This window comes from Pelophylax lessonae (assembly GCF_965119305.1).
Source record: "Pelophylax lessonae genome assembly, chromosome: 2".
Classification (NCBI taxonomy): Eukaryota; Metazoa; Chordata; class Amphibia; order Anura; family Ranidae; genus Pelophylax; species Pelophylax lessonae.
This window is the reverse complement of record NC_138769.1, coordinates 433,164,171-433,185,156: the sequence shown is the minus strand read 5'-3', so window position 1 is coordinate 433,185,156 and position 20,986 is coordinate 433,164,171. Positions and strand designations below refer to the sequence as shown.

At 41.4% G+C, this 20,986-nt stretch overlaps 1 protein-coding gene across 1 annotated transcript in view; it reads right to left on the bottom strand.

Moving 5' to 3' along the window:
- DMD (dystrophin) overlaps window positions 1-19,759 on the bottom strand; it is a 3,625,631-nt gene extending 3,605,872 nt beyond the window's left edge. The window contains exon 1 of the mRNA XM_082246191.1: window positions 19,503-19,759. Within this exon, the coding sequence (XP_082102317.1) occupies window positions 19,503-19,587 (85 nt within the window). The 5' untranslated portion in view covers window positions 19,588-19,759. The remainder of the gene's footprint in view (window positions 1-19,502) is intronic.
- Window positions 19,760-20,986: the final 1,227 nt, after the last annotated feature.

Genomic DNA, 20,986 nt, shown 5'->3' with positions numbered 1-20,986 from the left:
ATACTCCCCCTACTCCTCATCTAGCCTTTTAGGGGTACAAACAATAGTAATTGGGGCCTAGTGTGGTTGTGTACGTGCGAGATACATACACTTTTTTTGATCATATTTCCTATTCCGCTATTCAATAAAAACCTTTGAGGATCAATTGAATTGCGGGATAGTCTGTGTCGGTACGTGTGAGAGAGATCCACCTTTCCAAGTTGTTGGGGTTCATCTCATACTTCTGAAGGTTTGAGGGTGCTGCCTGTTCCATACCCCCCCTACTCCTCATCTAGCCTTTTAGGGGTACAAACAATAGTAATTGGGGCCTAGTGTGGTTGTGTACGTGCGAGATACATACACTTTTTTTGATCATATTTCCTATTCCGCTATTCAATAAAAACCTTTGAGGATCAATTGAATTGCGGGATAGTCTGTGTCGGTACGTGTGAGAGAGATCCACCTTTCCAAGTTGTTGGGGTTCATCTCATACTTCTGAAGGTTTGAGGGTGCTGCCTGTTCCATACCCCCCCTACTCCTCATCTAGCCTTTTAGGGGTACAAACAATAGTAATTGGGGCCTAGTGTGGTTGTGTACGTGCGAGATACATACACTTTTTTTGATCATATTTCCTATTCCGCTATTCAATAAAAACCTTTGAGGATCAATTGAATTGCGGGATAGTCTGTGTCGGTACGTGTGAGAGAGATCCACCTTTCCAAGTTGTTGGGGTTCATCTCATACTTCTGAAGGTTTGAGGGTGCTGCCTGTTCCATACTCCCCCTACTCCTCATCTAGCCTTTTAGGGGTACAAACAATAGTAATTGGGGCCTAGTGTGGTTGTGTACGTGTGATATACATACACTTTTTTTGGATCATATTTTCTATTCCGCTATTCAATAAAAACCTTTCTAGGGCAAGATCTTAAATTACAGAAATATGAGGAGACCGTCAAATAAGGGCCGTGGCCTGGGTCGTGGTGCTGCTGGTAGAGCTCCTGTTGCAAGGAGAGGACATGGTCGATCTGTGCCAGCTACACGCACAAGTGAAACACCTTCCTCAAGTGTGAGTAGGCGACAGAACCTGCATCAGTATTTGGTAGGGCATCAAACGCCCCTAGAAGTGATGAGGCCAGAACAAGTTGAGGCGATAGTAGATTGGTTTGCTGCTGACAGTGCCTCCAGTTCCTTCACATTGTCTCCCACCCAGTCTACTGCAGAAAGGTCAGAGTTGGCACCTGCAGCCAATGTCCAACCGTCTTTCACCTCACCCCCTTGCAAATCAGGCCAGCAGTCTGAGCCCCAAGCCATACAGCAGTCTCTTATTCTTTTTGAGGACTCTGTCAGCAGGGTTTCCCAGGGCCATCCACCTAGCCCTGCCCCAGAAGTGGAAGAGATTGAGTGCAGCGATGCCCAACCACTTATTCCTCAAGATGAGTACATGCAAGGATCATCGCAGCACGTCTCCGATGATGACGAAACGCAGGTGCCAACTGCTGCGGCGTTCAGCATTGTGGAGACCGACAAGGAGGGCAGGGGTGAAGACTGGGTGGAAGATGATGTGGAGGACGATGAGGTCCTCGACCCCACATGGAATGAACGTCATGCAGGTGAACTGAGTAGTTTGGAGGAAGAGGCGGTGGTCGCACAGAGCCACCAGCACAGCAGAAGAGGGAGCAGGGTGCAGAAGCGGAGCGGCCGTGCCCTAGACACTACGCCCGCTACTGCCCAACGCAGCAAGGGAACGAGCGCACCAAAGTCAGCTCAAAGGAGTTCTCTAGCGTGGAAGTTCTTTAGAAAATGTGCTGATGACAGGACACGAGTGGTTTGCACCCTGTGCAATCAGAGCTTGAAGCGAGGCATGAACCTTCTCAACCTGAGCACAACCTGCATGATCAGGCATCTAAGTGCAAAGCACGAGCTGCAGTGGAGTACACACCTTCAAAACCAAGAAACGTCTCTGGCTCATCCTGCTTCCTCTTCTGCTGCAGTCTCGGCCGCTCCAGCCACATCTGTAGTGATACCGGCACCTGCCACCCCGCAAACAGACGATCTGTCAGCAACACCACCACCTGGGTCACCAACAACCATCTCCACAATGTCCCGTGGAAGCGTTCAGCTTTCCATCTCCCAAACACTTGAGAGGAAGAGGAAGTACCCCCCTACCCACCCGCGATCCCTGGCCCTGAATGCCAGCATTTCAAAATTATTGGCCTTTGAAATGCTGTCATTCCGTCTGGTGGAGACGCACAGTTTTAAAAACCTTATGTCGGTGGCTGTCCCACAGTACGTCGTGCCCAGCCGCCACTACTTTTCCAGGCAAGCCATCCCTTCCCTGCACAACCAAGTGGGGGAAAAAATCAGGTGTGCACTGCGCAACGCCATCTGTGCCAAGGTCCACCTAACTACGGATACGTGGACCAGTAAGCACGGTCAGGGGCGTTATATCTCCCTAACGGCACACTGGGTAAATGCAGTGGCGGATGGGCCTGAGGCGGATAGCAATTTGGCGCATGTCCTTCCACCACCGAGGATTGCAGGGCGCTTCAGTTTGCCTCCTGTTCCTAACTCCTCCTACTCCGCTTCCTCATCCTCTACCGCCTCCTCATCCGGACAGCGTAACACCTTCACCACCAACTTCAGCACGGCCAGGGGTAAACGACAGCAGGCAGTTTTACAACTTGCCTGTTTGGGGGACAAACCACACACCGCGCAGGAGTTGTGGAGGAGCATGGAACAGCAGACAAATGAGTGGTTGCTGCCAGCGAGCCTCAAGCCCGGCCTGGTGGTGTGCGATAACGGGCGAAATCTCATAGCAGCTCTGGGCCTAGCCGGTTTGACGCACATCCCTTGCCTGGCGCATGTGCTGAATTTGGTGGTGCAGAGGTTCCTTAAAAACTACCCCGATATGTCAGAGCTGCTGCAGAAAGTGCGGGCCGTTTGTGCGCACTTTCGGCGTTCTCACCCTGCTGCTGCTCGCCTGGCAGCGCTGCAGCGTAACTTCGGCCTTCCCGCTCACCGCCTCATATGTGACGTGCCCACAAGGTGGAACTCCACCTTGCACATGCTGGAAAGACTGTGCGAGCAGCAGCAGGCCATAGTGGAGTTTCAGCTGCAGCACGCACGCGTGAGTCGCTCTGCGGAACAGCACCACTTCACCACCAATAACTGGGCCTCCATGCGAGACCTGTGTGCCTTGTTGCGCTGTTTTGAGTACTCCACCAACATGGCCAGTGGCAATGACGCCGTTCTCAGCTTAACTATCCCACTTCTATGCCTCCTTGAAAAAACAATTCGGGCGATGATGGAAGAGGATGTGGCACAGGATGAGGAGGAGGAGGAGGATGAAGAGGTAACATTTCCAAGGCTTTCAGGGCAGTCATTCGCAAGGGGCTCCGAGGGTGGGTTCCTGCACACGCAAACGCCAGGGACGCAATTGTCCAGCAGGGGCACAGTTCTGGAGGATGAGGAGGATGAGGAGGAGGAGGAGCTGGAGGAGGAGATGGAACCATGTTCACAGCAGGGTGGCACCCAGGCCAGCTCATGGCCATCACTGGTGCGTGGCTGGGGGGATACAGAGGACACGGACCATACACCTCCCACAGAGGACAGCCTTTCGTTGCCTCTGGGCAGCCTGGCACACATGAGCGATTACATGCTGCAGTGTCTCCACAACGACCGCCGAGTTGCCCACATTCTAACTTGTGCTGATTACTGGGTGGCCACGCTGCTGGATCCCCGTTACAAGGACAACGTACCGTCCTTAATTCACTCACTGGAGCGCGATCGCAAGATGCGCGAGTACAAGCGCACGCTGGTAGACGCCATGCTGCTGGCATTCCCATCTGACAGCGGGGCCACAGTGGAAGCACAAGGCAGAGGAGGAGGAGGAGGAGGTCGCCAACGCAACCAGGGCACCGCCAGCACCTCAGAAGGCAGGGTTAGCATGGCCGAAATGTGGAAAAGCTTTGTCAGCACGCCACAACAAACAGCAGCACCAGCAGCTCAGATGGAACGTCTTAGCAGGAGGCAGCATTTTACCAACATGGTGGAGCAGTATGTGTGCACACGCCTACATGTAGTGAATGACGGGTCTGCCCCCTTCAACTTCTGGGTCTCCAAATTGGGCACATGGCCTGAGCTTGCCCTTTACGCCTTGGAGGTGCTGGCGTGCCCTGCAGCCAGTGTATTATCTGAACGGGTATTTAGCACGGCTGGGGGCGTTATAACAGACAAGCGCAGCCGCCTGTCCAGAGACAATGTGGACAAGCTCACGTTCATTAAAATGAACCAGGCATGGATCCCACGGGACTTTTCCGTACCTTATGCAGAATAGCAATGGATACCGACCTTACCCACCCATTGTTCCATTTTTGCTCTTTCTCACTCTTTTGGGGTGTACCCTCATTTAAAATTTGTGAAAAGAAGCAGTGTTGGCTACCTCGTCCTCCTCCTCAGGGCCAGATTAATGTAGGGTCTATTGGAGCTGCAGCTCCAGGCCCCTACCTTTTATATAGGCCCCGGGTTGGCCATATTCACTGTTACCGCTCTTCTGTCACTTGTAAACACAGAAGTCTGGCTTCTATGCTCGCTTCCCCAGGCAGCACCCTCAGAACCTCCCCACACAGCGTGAAGGCCGGACAAGGAGGGACAGTTGGCGATGCATGGATGTGTTTATGGGCTTCAGAGACAGCATCCCATGTTGAATTAGGCATGCATGGCTGCACCCTTCCTCCTCTGGGTGCATGGCAAGGCACGGCCCTAAGGCCCTTCAAAATCCTCAGCACCAAGCCCATGATGCTGTTAATCCGGCCCTGGTCCTCCTCCACCGCCGCTTCCACCTACACCGCCCATAGGTGTGCGCAGCCTATTGCATTAAGGTGTGCACCCCAAAGTTGAAATACACATGCATGTGTTTGCCAGCAGGGAGAGTAATGTATCGGGGCCATGTACCTGTAGGCAAGGAGAAATAGAGCAGAGCAGGTCCCAGGGAGATCTTTCCCATCTCCTCACTGGCAATGCTATGTGCCCTAGGTGATTAGGGTGTGCCCAGGCACACCCAGCACACCCTGTGCGCACGCCTATGTCACCGCCACATCCACCACCACCTCAACCTCCCTCCTACTCCATATGGGCCTCGTCCTTCAGAGATGAAGAAGAACATTGTTTTATTTTTCTGTTTTTTTTTGTTGTTTTAAGTTATTTCCCTATCCACATTTGTTTGCAGAGCACTTGCCATGCTCTTAATTACGTTTTGCTGCCATTTGCAGCACTCTAGCCCTTTCCTTTGGTGTTTTAGAGCCATTTTAGTGCCTTAAAGTTCGGGTCCCCATTGACTTCAATGGGGTTCGGTGTCCGGGAAAAGTTCGGTAAAAGTCCGGGACACGGACCCGGACTTTTTTTTAAAGTTCGGCCGAACCCGTCGAACACGGACATCTAGGTGTCCGCTCAACCCTAGTACTTACTCATTCTAGAAAAACTGCTGCAGTGAGACCTATCTAGCACTTCATGTGTTTTCTGATAATTGGGAAGAAAATTACTTGATCGTAAAATTTCTTGTACTTTGGATAACAACCACAATCCAAAAAAGTAGAACAAGTTTTATTAATGATTTCTCACTGGCCACAAAACAGTGAACAGCAAAGACTACACAACCAGTGCCAAGGCATTAGGTACATGACTGGCTGCTGTAGGCAGTGTGAAGGGCATCACTTTTTTTATTTTTTCTTTGGTATCGGTTTACATTATTGGTGTGTATTTTAATATTTCTGTTCATATCATAAAGAGGTCAGTTTAGCATACTGGATTTTTTTTTTTTTTCTGAAATGTATTTACAGGCTTCGTGGTTGCATAAGTCATCTCCTCAGACCACCAACATTTGTGCTAAGCAGCTGTGAAAACATTCAATGCAGTTGATTAGCTGTTTAAGGACAGAACAAAGAGCTATAGAATTAGAGATGGCAAACTAAATAAACAGCTGTTTTGGGAGCTGAGCTTGTGGCTTTTTCCAGGCCTGTGATCTCTGTTTTTTTCAAGGATTGCTTGTTACCTGAATATGAAGTGGGGTTTATCACTGTGCAAATACAAGGGAATAATTCATCTATGCTGATGTCCTCCAGTGACCTCATTCACTAATAAGCATTGATGACTGCATTTGATGTGGCACTGACTTCTGATCTGAACACAACCTCATTTAGCAATGAATGTTAAAAATAGCTAATGGAAGCACAAGGGAGAGGGTTTTATGGGGCTCAGTAAGGATCTGTAGTGTCAGGTGTTACACATGGGCAGGATTGTCATGCAAAGCTGTCAAACTCTGATTAATCAGTTAACAATTCAAAATTATCTCTGCATAAGAGTGTGGGTGGACACTGGTAATGTGAAAAAACTAAAAAGGAATAAAAAGAAGGTGGTATGTCTGTATTTAGTGGTCGCATGTTCTTCATTGTAGTATTGTATCATATGCATTCAACTTGGGTGGCCTTCTAGAGAGATCTGTCAGATAAAATTAAAGTCTGACAGTTTGGGGTTGAATTACTAAAGCAGACAATTCACATTGCTTAGGAATTTTCACTTTGCAAGGGAATTTTCACTTAGTGAATGTGGTAAAAACACACTTTGCAAATAATACTCATCACATGTGAGGAAAGTATATTAAAAAAAAAACCTTCACCTCATTCACTAAGCTACAGGAAAATGTCCTTGCAAAATGAAAACTCTCTTCAGAGGTGAACAACCTCATTGTCGTTATGGACCAAACATATTGTTGAGCACTCAATATTGCAGCATTATTTCAACCAGATTAACATAGCTATATACATATGCACAAACACGTTCCCACTTGCATTTCATGCTCACCGATATATTGTCTCTCCCAAAGCAAATCTGCAGAGCACAGTCACAGAGCTCTGGGTTTTACTCTTACTTTAGCCCATAACTCTTGAGACAAAATTTTGCATGAAACTATAAATTTACAAAAGCGGTTTAATTCTTATAAGCTAACATATGCAAGGAGCATAGTAAATTTACTCTCGTAAAAAGGTCATTCTTTTTCAGAATGATGGATTTGTTGGTCTGAATCACAGTACACTCAAAATAAAATAGAGATCACAATGTAAGGCACTGTGCAATAGAAGGTTGTAAGCGTCAAAGCAAGCAATTAATCTTTTTATATCTCTTGTGCTTTACTGTGCTCTATACTGATTAAATCTTATCACCCATTCAAATTATGTGCATAGATATTCATGAATTACTTTGACTAATGTCCTTAGGTGCTACAGCTGACCGGCATCTAGTTTGTTTTATGTTCTACTTATAAAGCCAGGATCACTGATAACCACAACCAGGCAGTTCATAAAGCAATCAAGATATACATTAACAGATTCTGCATTCATGGACAGTTTTCATTGTTACATCTCTAGTACCATATAAATGATGGAGGAGCCAGGGTACTGAAACACATAAAATAATATTTCCAAATTGGACTTTTATTTCAAAAATCTAATAGACCATATGCCGGACTGAAACATAGAATGATCTCAGCGATTATTTTGTTAAGTTACACATATTTTGTGACCCAATAGCTGCTTACAATATGAGGGTTCATGTAAGGTTTCAGTGTTTAGTCGATAGGAGGTAATTGAAAAAAAATGTTGCCTGCTTTAAATTCACTTATTCTATAAAAAGCAGAAAGTATAGTTTTTTTATTTTCCCCACAAGGTCAGACTAAAAATTCATATGTGCATTCCCTAAACATGTCTTCAGTACTGCTAAAAACACATATGGTTTAGCTAAAAACTTACAAATCAGCTAGTCTAAATTAGAATGCTTTAAAAAATGATCTTCCTACTTTCCCAGAAATAATGTTAACTTATTTTTCATGAGATGTTAGTGTAGTAGGACAGGATAAAACAATGTAATAATTACTGTTAGTCTTTAAAGCTAAACGTTAGCAAAAAAAAAAAAAGAAAAAAACATTTTTCTAGCATGCAGTTTTTGACAGAAGTGAATTTGAATGTCTCTTCTGCCAAAAAAAAAATCTTTCTTTTTGCCGACATTGTCTACTGCAGATATGTGAAGCAGTGTACACTGACCAATCTGTCTACTTAGATATACCATATTTTAAGAATAAGGTTTAGTTAGATTAGGGTTTTAGGGGCTTACATTTATATTAGGATCAGTTTTTTACACTAAGATACTGCTTTTACATGCTTTACTATAGGCTTACTACAATACATAATCCCTTCCCAATTCACACTGTACCATGTTTATCATACAATGGATTCTTAACACTATGATTAAACTTTTAACAGTATCTTGACATGTAACCCCTAACACTAAACTTGACCCTAACACAAAAGAAGAATTCCAGGTTTGTTTTTGTTTTTTTTACCTAGTTGCATTAGACCAATGTATCTATGCAAATACTATATTGGCCCAGCTTGGACCAATGTAACTATGCAGATACTATACCTGTGGAATGCCTCTAGAAACTGGAATTTCACGTTCGTAGGTACCACTACTCCAGTGGTTCCACTATCTTCTGTGTCCTGTGCCAAGTGACTGCCTGCTGCATTGTGAGCATAAGAGATCCCCTGCTCAGCATCCTAAAGTCATTTTAAAGTCTACGTTTTTTAAGAAGTAAAAAACATGTTATACATTTCTGCTCTATGCTTGATTGCACAGAGCGGCCCCAATTCTCGCGAGGGTCTCCTGCTGCTGCTTCTGGCGCTTGCTATTCTTGGTATGCTACTTTGCAAAGCAGCTTTCAATAGTTGCACACCTGTGGGCTTGGTCATGAGCTTTGCTTTCTGCATCCATAGACACAGACAGCATGGCTTGACCCCACCCCCAACTTTATCTTCACGTGATTTGACTGACAATGCCTGACAGCAGGGACAGCCGCTGCAAACAGACACAGAGCTAGTTTAAGTGAAGAATAAGTAAGTATGGGGTGGGGGACATTTCAGGTACTAGAACAATTTTATTTACTTTAATGCAGGCAATGCATTAGGGTAAAAGAAAACTTGTAGGCTTTAAAACCACTTTAACTATATCCCAAACACTTAAGCTACCATTTAACCCCCCCCCCCCCCTACATTTATACTATGCATTGTATTACTTTATTTGCCTTAATGCAAATATTTGTATGCATTAAGATATATTGCTATAAAGACATAGTGCACCATTGTCTCCCCACCCACCCCCCACAAATACTTACCTGAGTGTTGTATTGATCCAGGGCTCTGCTCGTCAGTGCAGTTCTTCTCTCCCTGCTGCTGATTGCCAAATTCAGTGGGAAGGGAGCAGGGGTGGAGCCAAGTCCCTCCTGCTCTGAGCAGATAAGTGCAATATGTTTTTCATTTTAGGAAAAAAGGTGCCCATAATAATAAGCGAAGTGTAAATTTAACCACTTGCCGACTGCTCACAGTATATTTACTGTGGCAGTCAGCCCCTCAAAGGCAAAGCGACGTAGGTCTACGTCGCTAGCCTGTGAGGCTCTGGGGAGCGAGCGCGCGCCGCCGAATGCACGCTCCTGCTCGGTCACGGACTCCCCCGCGCGTGTGCCTGGCGGACCCGATGTCCGCCGGGCACTCGGGATCGTCCGTGACACCGGGAGAAAGGCAGGCGGCTAATGTAAACAAGCCGCCTGTCATTCTCCCTTGTTTAAGAATGGTGATCATACGGTTCTACTATGTAGGACCTTTGATCACTGTTCTTACAGCTCAAGCCACAGCCAATCACAGTTAGAATCACGCCCCTGGGGACACACACCACCCCTCCCTCTCAAAAAAAGTTAACCCCTTCACTACCAGTATCATTTTACAGTAACAGTGCAGATGTATAGCACTGATTACTGTAGTAATGTCACTGGTAACCCCAAAAGTGTCAAAAATGTCAGTCAAGGGTCCGATCTGTCCGCCCCAATGTCACAGTCCCGCAAAAAAATCGCAGATCGCCGCCATTACGCGTTAAAAAAAAACAAAAATGACAAAAATCTTTCCCTTAGTTAGTAAACGCAATAACTTTTGCGCAAACCAATCAAAATACGCTTTTTGTGATTTTTTTTACCAAAAATATGTAGCAGACAACAAATTGGCCTAAGATGTTAAAAAAAAATTGATTTTTACATTTTTTTTGGCAATTTCATATAAATAAATGTGAAAAATATTGTTATTTTTGCAAAATTGACGCTGTTTTTTTGTTTATAGCGCATGAGCCAAAAATCACACAGGTGATCAAATACCACCAAAAGAAAGCTCTGTTTGTGGGGAAAAAAAGGACGTCAAATTTGTTTAGGTACAGCATCGCACGACCGCGCAATTGTCCGTTAAATTCACGCAGTGCCGAATCGCAAAATAGGCCCTGGTCAGGGGAGGGGGTAAAATCTTCCGGGGCTTAAGTGGTTAAGCATTGAACTCTGCATGGCAGTTTAACCACAATCAGTGCAATGTAGGAGCAATGCACAGGTTCCTGCAAACTCTTCCCTCAACTCCAGGTCTGTATAGAGGTATGGACCTTCTGTTTTAGAGCTGGAACAAGTAAGCATTTGTGTGCGATTATGTCACCTTATTGTACTCCATTGAGATGTATGAGTCCATCTGCTGTGGTGGAAGATAGGACTTGTATTTTTTCCATTCACAGATCCCTGGGGCTGGGGAATGTGACTACATTTTATGTTATATTTTAAATGTGGGTGTGGTATGAAAAACTCACAAAAGGAGAATATGCTTTTAGGCCTTTTGCTCCTTTTGATTAGACCGTCAATGCACCTAAAGTAAGCCATAGGTGATGCAAAGTCTTTACTGCCACCACGCTCCAGCATCATTATTGTGTTCTGCGGCTAGGGATCCTTCCCTAAACACAATGATTACTGCCAGCCGCTATAGCCACTGACAGTAATCACATGCAAAATATCCAACAGGCTCGATAGATACTGAACCGCCTGAGATTTGATCCATCTATGGCTGGTTTTAGTGTACTATTTTTGGCAACACAGCATAGAGTATTAAGATCTGCACGGTCCAGTATAAAGCTTTTTGCTGTACTGAATATGTGCTTTCAAGTGATATTCATTTGGAACTGCAGCACAGCACAATGCACACAGACTATTAGTTAACGAACATAGCAGTAACATGCAGTAAACCCATGACTTACCATGCATTACTGCAAAGTATATATGTGAATGGACCCTAAAGGTTAACTCAATACAAACATAATCTTTCAACCTAATATATAACACTAAGATTAACCCCCTAAAATCGAAATATACTATATCTTGTGGAAAACTATTGTCACAGAATGCAAGAATCACTTGTTCCCAAAAGCAAAAATAAACTGCTTCTTCCAAAGTCACATCAGGATGGCACCCAAAATAGGCATGCTGCTGAAACATAGAAACATATAAAAGTGATTGCAGAAAGAAGACCGAGTAGTCCTTATACATGTTTTGTATTTTTTTCTTGCTAACTTTTTGGTCTGAGTATAGATCTATGTTTGTCCCAAGCATGTGTAAAGCCACCTACTGTTGACTACCTCTGCTGGAAATGTTTTCAAAGCATCAGCTACTCTCTCAGTAAAATAATACTTTCTAAGATTAGTTTTGAACTTTCCCCCAGTTAGTTTGAGGTCATGTCCCCATGTTCTTGATTTGTTTCATATTGAATTTAATATGATGTTTGGCTGTACTTCTCCTATGGATCACAGGAGTGCAGTTTGTTTTGCACTCATATTAACCGTTTTCAGCAGAGAGGGCGTTGAAGTCCGCTCTCTGCTGACATCACGGAAGTCGATCCAGGCACCGTGTTATCAAGACCACAGAGTCAGGATCTGCCAGCTCAGCCTTTCAGGTACTGTAAGAATAAAAAAAAAAAAAAAAACAGAAGCCCATACTTCTCTTTTAAGTTCCTGAAGTCTCTCTTGATATTTTTTTATTCCCCAGACCGTTCACCATTTTTATTAATATTAGTTTGTATTACCTATCTCTGGACTTGTCCTATCTTACCAATATCTTTCTGTAAGTGAGGTCTCTAGAACTGGACACCGTATTCTAAATGAGGTCTCACTAAAGATCTATGTAGGGGAATCAGGACTTCCTTCCTACTGCTGGTGATCCCTCTAGTGATGCATCCTAGAATTCTATTTGGTTTTCCCACTGCCTTGTCATACTGTTTGCTCATTTTGCAATCATCTGAAATACCCACCCCCAAATATTTTTCCTTCAGTGCTGGCTAACACTGTACCCCCCAATGTTGTACTCTCTCAAGGGGTTTTATTTCCCTAGGTCTATTATTTTACATTTAGAAAATTTTAACTGTTTTAACCAATCTTCCAGCAATGCCAAATCATGTTTCATGTTACATATACCTGAAAAGCAGAAAGACTTTCAAATATACCTGTTCTATTGTATACAAAACCTAGTATGGGTTTCCACACCCATCTGCCCTTATACTATAAATCAGACCTCATTTGCAGTTTAGTCCCCTATTACACTGAATGCCTTTCCACTGTTTACAGTGAATTTTATTCCTGTGCTCAAATGTGCAGGATCAACTACAGGTTCCATAGAGCCCAAAGTGAGATCTCCTATTTACAACACATGTACACATTTACCTAGATTACAAATTCATACTTCTCCGGTGTGTTGGGTGTCTCTGGGATTGCAAGATAGTAAATATTTATGAATGTATACAAGCAGGGCTATTCATTAAAGTAATGAGTTAGTGTAAAGGGCAGTAGTCCACACCAAACATACAGCAATAAGCTTTCATTATTCTGATTGTTCTGAGTTGATAAAAAAATATAATAAGAATGGCTGATTTAACACTGCACTTTATACAACACTGCTCTTTATCCTCTCTTATTAGATAATTCCAGAAGTGTGTATCATTATACATATCAGTTCAGAAAATGTCTTGAGATAATCAAAAGAGAGTTTCTACAAGAAAAAAAAAAGTTCAACAATGGTGATAGGTAATGAATAGAATGAAATTGCTTAGAATGAAAATATCCAGGCAGATATTGCTATTAGGATGTTGTGTCACAGTAAACAAAAATAATAGCTTTTGGAATGTTTTGACATCAAAAATAAAATATCTGAAGTTCTTGCATGGATTTACTGGTAAACAATAAAGGCTGAATTTACAGGAAGGTAGGGAGATCTTAGAGGGCATTTGTGAAAACTGTTAATCTTCAAAACTGGATTTACTGCATTTCCTCCAGACGTAATATACAAAAGCATCACACAGAACACAGTGATATTAAACCCTCAGTTTTTAAGCACTTTCAGCAGCTGATTTAATCACTTACTGAGTATGCAACTTCTTTATCGTTTAACCCCCGTTCACATCGGCGCGATTTGACAGGTCAAATCCCATGTCAAATTGCAGCCTATTGCCAGCAATCGGAGTGTCCCAATTACTTTGTGGCACCGCACCCAATTTTCAAAAGTAGTTCCTGCACTACTTTTAGTGACTTTGGAGGTGATTTCAATAGACATCTGTACATGAACCTGCACAGATGTCCTTGATGTCGGTCCTGAAGTTGGACTCAAATGAGGCTTTGAAATCATGCAAGTTCAGATGAACTTGTATGATTTCAAAGCCGCGTTAAGTGTGAATAAAGGCCTAATCCTTGCCTATGTTCCAGTTGAAGCTGCTGCCATGACTGCTGCCCTGGTTTTCCTGTTTCAGGGTGGCTCCTTTCTCTTGCAGCATCCTATGGAGCTACTCCTGCATGTAGGGACTAGAGTTGTTCCTCCCTACACTGTGTGCATCAATAGAAATACACATAGCCTATGTTGTCATGGAACTTCTATGCTCCCCCCCCCCTCCCCAAGCTAACAGACTGACTGGAGACTGCACTGTCCACTGTTCACTCTTTCCTGTGGAATCTAAAGTTCAAGGAAGCAGCACTGAAAGAGCAGGAGCGAGCAGTAATGAAAGTTGTAAACTGCAAGTGCTGGGGTAAGAATTATAACAAATATGTCACTGGGGAATGTTTATTATATTGTGCCCAATGTGTCTATGTACACAAACTAGTATAGCCATATTTTAAGCAAAAAACTCCCTGCACTTTCCCACACTCAGGAATTTATTTTATACATGCCAATGTTTCTTTGCATGCGTGTCCAAAGTATTGCATGAATGTAGAAGCTTAATGTTTGGGAAATAAGTAAAATGTGCATTCACAGGTAAATGTGGATGCAAAAAAGCATTGGTGTTTACAAGATTATATCCACATATAGTCATTCACTTGCATTTCAGGCTGTACATGACACAAATGACTCCCTGGGCATGGGAAAGCTACAGGAGATTTACATTAGGCATAAAAAATGCATAAAATAATCTGAGTGCATAAACCCTAAAACACGATTTATCATTAAAGCTACAGTAACTTTTAAGTCACTAAACAGAGGTTACATTAAAGTGTTTCTAAAGGCAGAAGGTATTTTACCTGAATGCATTCCCTGCACCAAGGTAAAAAAAAACCTTCTGCATGCAGACCCCCCCTCCTTATACTTACTGTAGCCTTATCTCTAACCAGCGATGTGCATGCAAGCAGAGGCTCTCTCCCTCCTCAGACACAGCCAGTGAGGAGGCAGCATGGGCGGGACCAAGCTGCACCCTGTGTGTCAGTAGACACACAGAGCAGGGCTCAGGAGCGATCACACATGATGCCCCCCAGAGCAAGTGACTTGCAATGGGGGCATTCGGCGGAGGAGGGGGGGGCAGGAGCGCTGGCTGGGGACCAGAGAAGAGGAGGATTGGGGTAAGTATGGCATGTTTGTTAGCGTAATATAAAAAAAATGAGCATTTACAATCATTTTAGGCAACTGGTATATGAATTAGAAAAGTAAACCTATGGTAACTGGCTTCTTGATCTGATATATTGGCCAGAACAGTTTAGCCCCATAGAACATCAGATCAAAAAAACATTGGAGATATGTAAAAAATGCTATGGTCCTCCGAGGGATATTTAGTGAGGTGGTCTGGACCTACTTTAGGTTTTTTTATGTTTCCTTACCCTTTAAAGTTAAAATAAATGATTACTAAACAGCAGTAGTCTATATAGATTTTAGTGCTCATGTGCATAAATACCAGGTACTATGCACCCTATAGTCACAATTAAATCTGAATTCCAGGGAAAAAGCAAAATATACTATTGAAATACATACAGTATATGAAAGCTGTCTTACTATCCGATGGATTTTTTTTTTGTTTATCTAGTCATACGCTTGACAATGCCCTGCCAGATAGGACAACGAGGTTGGCAACCTAAGTATTTACTACAGCTAGGTCATGTCCCTGTCCCTAGGCTGTGACTGCAGAGAGAAGCAGCAGACTGATAATATCTTTTTCTGCTCTCTCTCTTTTCCTGTCAGTATATACCCATTTAGTACATGTGTATAGAGGACACCTGATTAGCCCACATGTTGCCAGCCTTTCCTAGTATGAGTGCTGGTGTACAGGGGATGGATGTTTTTATTTCTGACTTAACTTCAGCTTTAAATTTCCTAGCCAAACAGATCACATGGGAATTGGGTCATCATGCTTTGCTAGGTACCTATATATTAAAGCCAATCCAAGTTTCATAAGCTTAAGTAATCAGGAGTTATCAGTGCATAGCTGTCACATAGCTTCTGATGCCTGGAATGCCCAACTGTTCTGGTGTGAACTTATTCCTGAGTTTATGGTTTTTGTGGTCTGACCCAACCTTTTTCCCATCTTCTCAAGCCTCATTTTTGGCCCTGTAATGGACAGCCTATTACTGTAATGGACAGCCTTTCTGGCCAAGGCTAAACTTTAAAAGATGTGAAATTTGGGGGCTAGGCTTCCAATCCATTGACTCAGTGATTAAGTGTAAGGGCAGCCAGCACTGAATTTAGTAAAAAAAAAAAACACATTTGAGCTCTTTTTTTTTTGTCATACTGCTTAAAAATGTAACTGGTCTCAGGTATAAGAGTAGGTTCAATGCATATCAGGAACACATGGCAATCATTAAATTTTACTTTTTGTACAGAGCTTTACCCATTAAAAATTTTACACTGGGTTTACACTAATGATTTTCAGGTACTATATGGGATTTCTGAAACACATACAGGCAATAGATCACATCTTTACTATTTTTCTACAAAAAATATACTGTAGGTACAAAGACAAACACTTTACATTTTACAGAGGATCCTTTTATAAAAGATATTGGTGCCTGATATAAGTTGTGGAAATGGCATGCAATGGAAAATCTACTGAATTTTCCTGAGAAATAAATCTCATAATATAAGTCCAGCTTTAATGTACTGTATTTTCCACTGTGGCAAATAGAGCACTGTTTTTTTTTTTTTTTCAATGACAAGGCATCTTTCTGTAAGGTCAGCAGTGAATCTATATGATAAGCCACTGGAATGTCTTTTCCATTGACAATCAATTTCTTAGCTTGTTCTGATTGCTGTGCACTTTCCTGAATTTCAGTCTATTCTCTGCAGTACTTGCATACAATCATCTATTCTCTAAGTATTTCACATCTGGAGAGGGGAGTGTATGATGAAAATTATGACTAACTTACAAAAAGTATTTTTGCAATAAATATGAAATAATTCTAAGCCTATACTGGTATGCATAGACCAGTTGGCTGTTAGAGCCGGTTCACATATATATGCGATGACAGACATTGCATGTGATTCATAGCGCACTGCTCTGCAAATTACATGCGATGTCTGTACGATGTGCATTCAGCCATACAGATTGCATGGCTGAATTTGCATCGCATTCAGACACAACTCGCACAGGACCCTTTTTTGGGTCCACATTAGAATCTGATCGCATGGGTGTTCACACCTATGCGATCTGATTCATGTCTGAACTGACAGTTCACACTGCTATATGCGAACTGATCTGGGGGTGTTATTGCCTTTGTATTGACACCCCCAGCGATTTGTATATGGCAGTGTAAACTGCCTGCGAGTTGAATGCGATGCGGGAACCCGCAGTGGATTAACAGGGTTCCCGCATTGCATATATTAAAGTCAATGGGGACTATTTCTCAGTGTTTTCACCCATGAATTACACAACTATTAAACAAAATTCACAAATTAATGCATACGTGTTTATTAAAACATGAGCGAATCTTGGGTGACAGTTGTGTGGATATTCAACAAAAACATGAAAAACTAGATCCAAATATGCTGTGCTTCTGTAGAATTACTCCATTGAAAATCACAACCTGTGGAGTCTCAACAGGAATCCTATTTGGGCTGATAAAATTGAATGGAGACTTATTTTTATTTAGAAGGCAACTCTACTTTATTATAGTTTGAATCGATGGAAAGAGGTGGGCAAGGCCAGCTGTAAACACCCATGGGAAAAAGCAAAAGTGATCAATAAGGTTTTCTCTTTCCTCCTACACATTTTGGCTAATGTTATCTGAAGATGTCCAAAAGATCTCATAGGGCATAATGCATTCAGTAATAAACATATTTGATTTTTTTTTTTTTTGTAGAGAAATACATAGTGTTTTGACGTATGTTATATTTGTAATTCTATTTGTATGTCATGACCAGGACCATGTTCATTTTACCTCAGTTTATCACAACACATGGCAATGCACTTACCATAATGGAGTGCATTGTGGTGTCATTCATTTTTGAAAGGCACAGCAATATTGTAGGGGGCAATTCACCCACACTGCAATGCCCCACAATGCCCATACTGTGGCGCTCCTTTTTTTTTTTTTTTTGCTGCATTATCTTCCACTGACAGCCTATTTAAACTGAATGAGCTGCTTTAAAAGGAATGCACTTAAATGTGTTACAATCCCATTCTGACAGTACAGCACTAAAGCGTGAATGGGCTCTTACAGAAATACAGTTTTTGATTTCTTTTAAACAAGGTGAATGTAAAATACAGCATATACTGCCTTAAAATATTTCATATTAATTCTTTCCACCGAGTAGATAATAATCTGAAGTTTCAGATAGTTAATTAACCTTGTGGTGCTTAAACAGTTCTGAAGAACAAACATTTTTAAGTAACTTACATTTGAATGAGTAATATAAATGACTCAGAGAAACGCTGACGTCTAAATTTATAGCTGGTAGGAGCAGTCAACAAATGCAGAGCTGATATTGGACTTTCATATGAAAAATATCCATTTAATAACAACCATATAAAGTATATATACATTTTATATATCATTTATATATAAAATATAAGATATATAAAAATATACAAGATTGATTAAAAAATTGCTAACATTTCCCTTTAACTAAATAATGATGTGCAAAAGCCACAGTTTAATAAACACCCAAACACAGCCTCATACCAATCACTTACTAAGCTGGATTTACTGTGATTTTAGTGCCGAAGATTAGCTATAGATAGCTGTCCACCACACTACAGCATGTCTAACATAACAAGGTCCCTAACAGAAATATAATAATACACCATGCACACATTACCCACTCACAGCTGTTACTGTTTATAATGATTCCCTTTCTTAGTAGCCAGTGTTATTCAATAAATGTGATTAGAAGCTTTTTAGGTAACTATAGACAGTTTATTACATGTTAGAACCATATATAGAATGCTTAGTGAACTTGTAAATAAACTAAACACTGAATGGTCTATAAATTACTATACTGGACTACTACCATAATAAAGCAGAATGAGCCATGGCAGTTGTAACAGTATCCCACTTGGAAGCATTACAGACGCTTCCATTTACAGCTCGAGTGACCTGCCCCATTACACAAATGGCCAAAGTATCTGTCAGAAAGTCTATTACTACACAAAGGCATGGGAGTCACATTTAGATCTCTGCAGGAGACTTGTACGTAGGAAAAAGACACATGAACCACACTACTGCTATTCATTTCAGCGTTTGACATTTACTAGGTCCTAACAATGGCAAAAATAGGAGCCTATTTCTGTAAGATAGTATATATATAACATGTATTAAGGTTGGGCAAAAATAATGATGCTCAATATTTCAAAGTGACCAATCAGATTTAGTTTTCTATCAATTTAGAGCAACAAGAACAATAAAATCTTCGGAGGCTTTGACTTACTGCACATTGCACATTTCTATTATCATATGTAAAATTAGCCATTTAGTTATTACTTTTTATTTACTTTAAGGAATGTAAATTCGAAAATATCATTGGGAATAATGAATGTACAGCAGTTTAAGGGTTATATTTACTTTAAGTGATGTAAATTCCAAAATATCATTGGGAATAATGAATATACAGCAGTTTAAGGGTTACATTTACTTTAAGTGATGTAAATTCGTACATATAAGGGGAAAAATGAATGTACAGCAGTTTAAGGGTTAACTGACCATTTGTAATGAACCAATAAAAGTGAAAGAAAAGCTTCAGTAGTCAAAGAAAAGCCAATTGTGGAGTAAATCAGCTTATACAACAGTACGCATACCATCATTAATGCATGAAATATTCAGCATGACTTCAGCCATTTTGCATTTGAAAGTGTTTTGTTAGCAGCTGTAAATAAAAAAGACTGGCCTTACCAGATCGATTTTTGATGATGTCATTGAACTCATCCAGCGCTGCTTCGTCTCTGTTTACCTCCTCAGGATAAGAACTTTCTGCCATCGCTCACTTAGGGAGGAAAAGTTTTAAATCAATGACCTGCACCAAGAAGTTTTTGTTGGCGTTCCTTTCTTGCTGCTCCTCTTTTCCGTAAAGCAAATGATTTCCGAAAGCTTCAAAGATCACGTTTTGTGCTATAGCCACTAGGTCAGACAGCCTGATAAAACTGCAGATAGAGTTTGCATTGAGACTGGTGAGTAAACTGTCAGGCACAGATCAGAGAAAACAGGTGCTGATCTGTTACTCCTTAAAATAGAAGCAACCGGTTTAAAACGAATAGAATGTGAATGTGGAGTTGGGAATATTAAACCTGACACCCTATAAATCACCATCAACTTGTAGATTCCAAAAACTATTTCCGCACTCTGCCCAATCAATACTAAGACCAATAAAGTTCCAAATTGCCAAAATAAACTCAGAGGACATACATAATTTAGTTATACTTCACTTAGTTGCGTACACTCAAGCCATGATGGCTTTGTGTTCAATATATATTGTATCATAAAGCTTAGAGAGGATGCCAAATATTGTAGCTGCTACTATTTATTCTGTAGTATTTGTCAGCTACAAAGGGTGAAATTTTGAAAAGGAACTCTAAGCAAATACAGTATAATGTTACATAGCAGGTTTCATAGTCACCATAAAAGAAACAATATACAAAGACAGGGAATGTTTAAAGTAGGTGTAAACCCAAAGTTTGCTTAAGCATTGTATATAATAAATAATAATCTTTTATTTTATATTGTGTTTTTACTTTTTTTTCATCCTTGGTTTTTATTTTTTACATCTTGGTGCTGCTGGTCTCCTATGGCCTCTTTGCAGCAAATTCTTATCTACACACATATACTCCATTGGTGGCTACATATAATTTCTCAGGGTGGGTTTCCTAAAGGCAAAATGTTAGATTATATAACATTTTAGTGACTAGGTTAATGGTCATAAAATAAACAATACAAACACCCGTGCCTTCACAAAGCAATATCACGTTATCATGTACAGCTGCTGTGTTTAACCAGTTAAGGAGCAAGCCTATTTCTGACACTTATTTTTTACAAGTTAAAATCAGTGGTTTTAGCTTAAAAATTACTTAGAACCCCCAAACATTATATATACTGTATATATAAATATATATATATATATATATATATATATATATATATATTTTTTTTTTTTTTTTAGTAAAGACTCTGGAGAATAAAATGGCGGCCGTTGTAATATTTTTTGTCACGCCGTATTTGCACAGCGGTCTTTCAAACGCAATTTTTTTGGGAAAAAATAATTTCACTGCATTTAAAAAAAAAAACAGTAAAGTTAGCCCAATTTTTTTGTATATAATGAAAGATGATGCCATGCCGAGTAAATAGATACCTAGCATGTTACAGTTTAAAATTGCTCACACTCG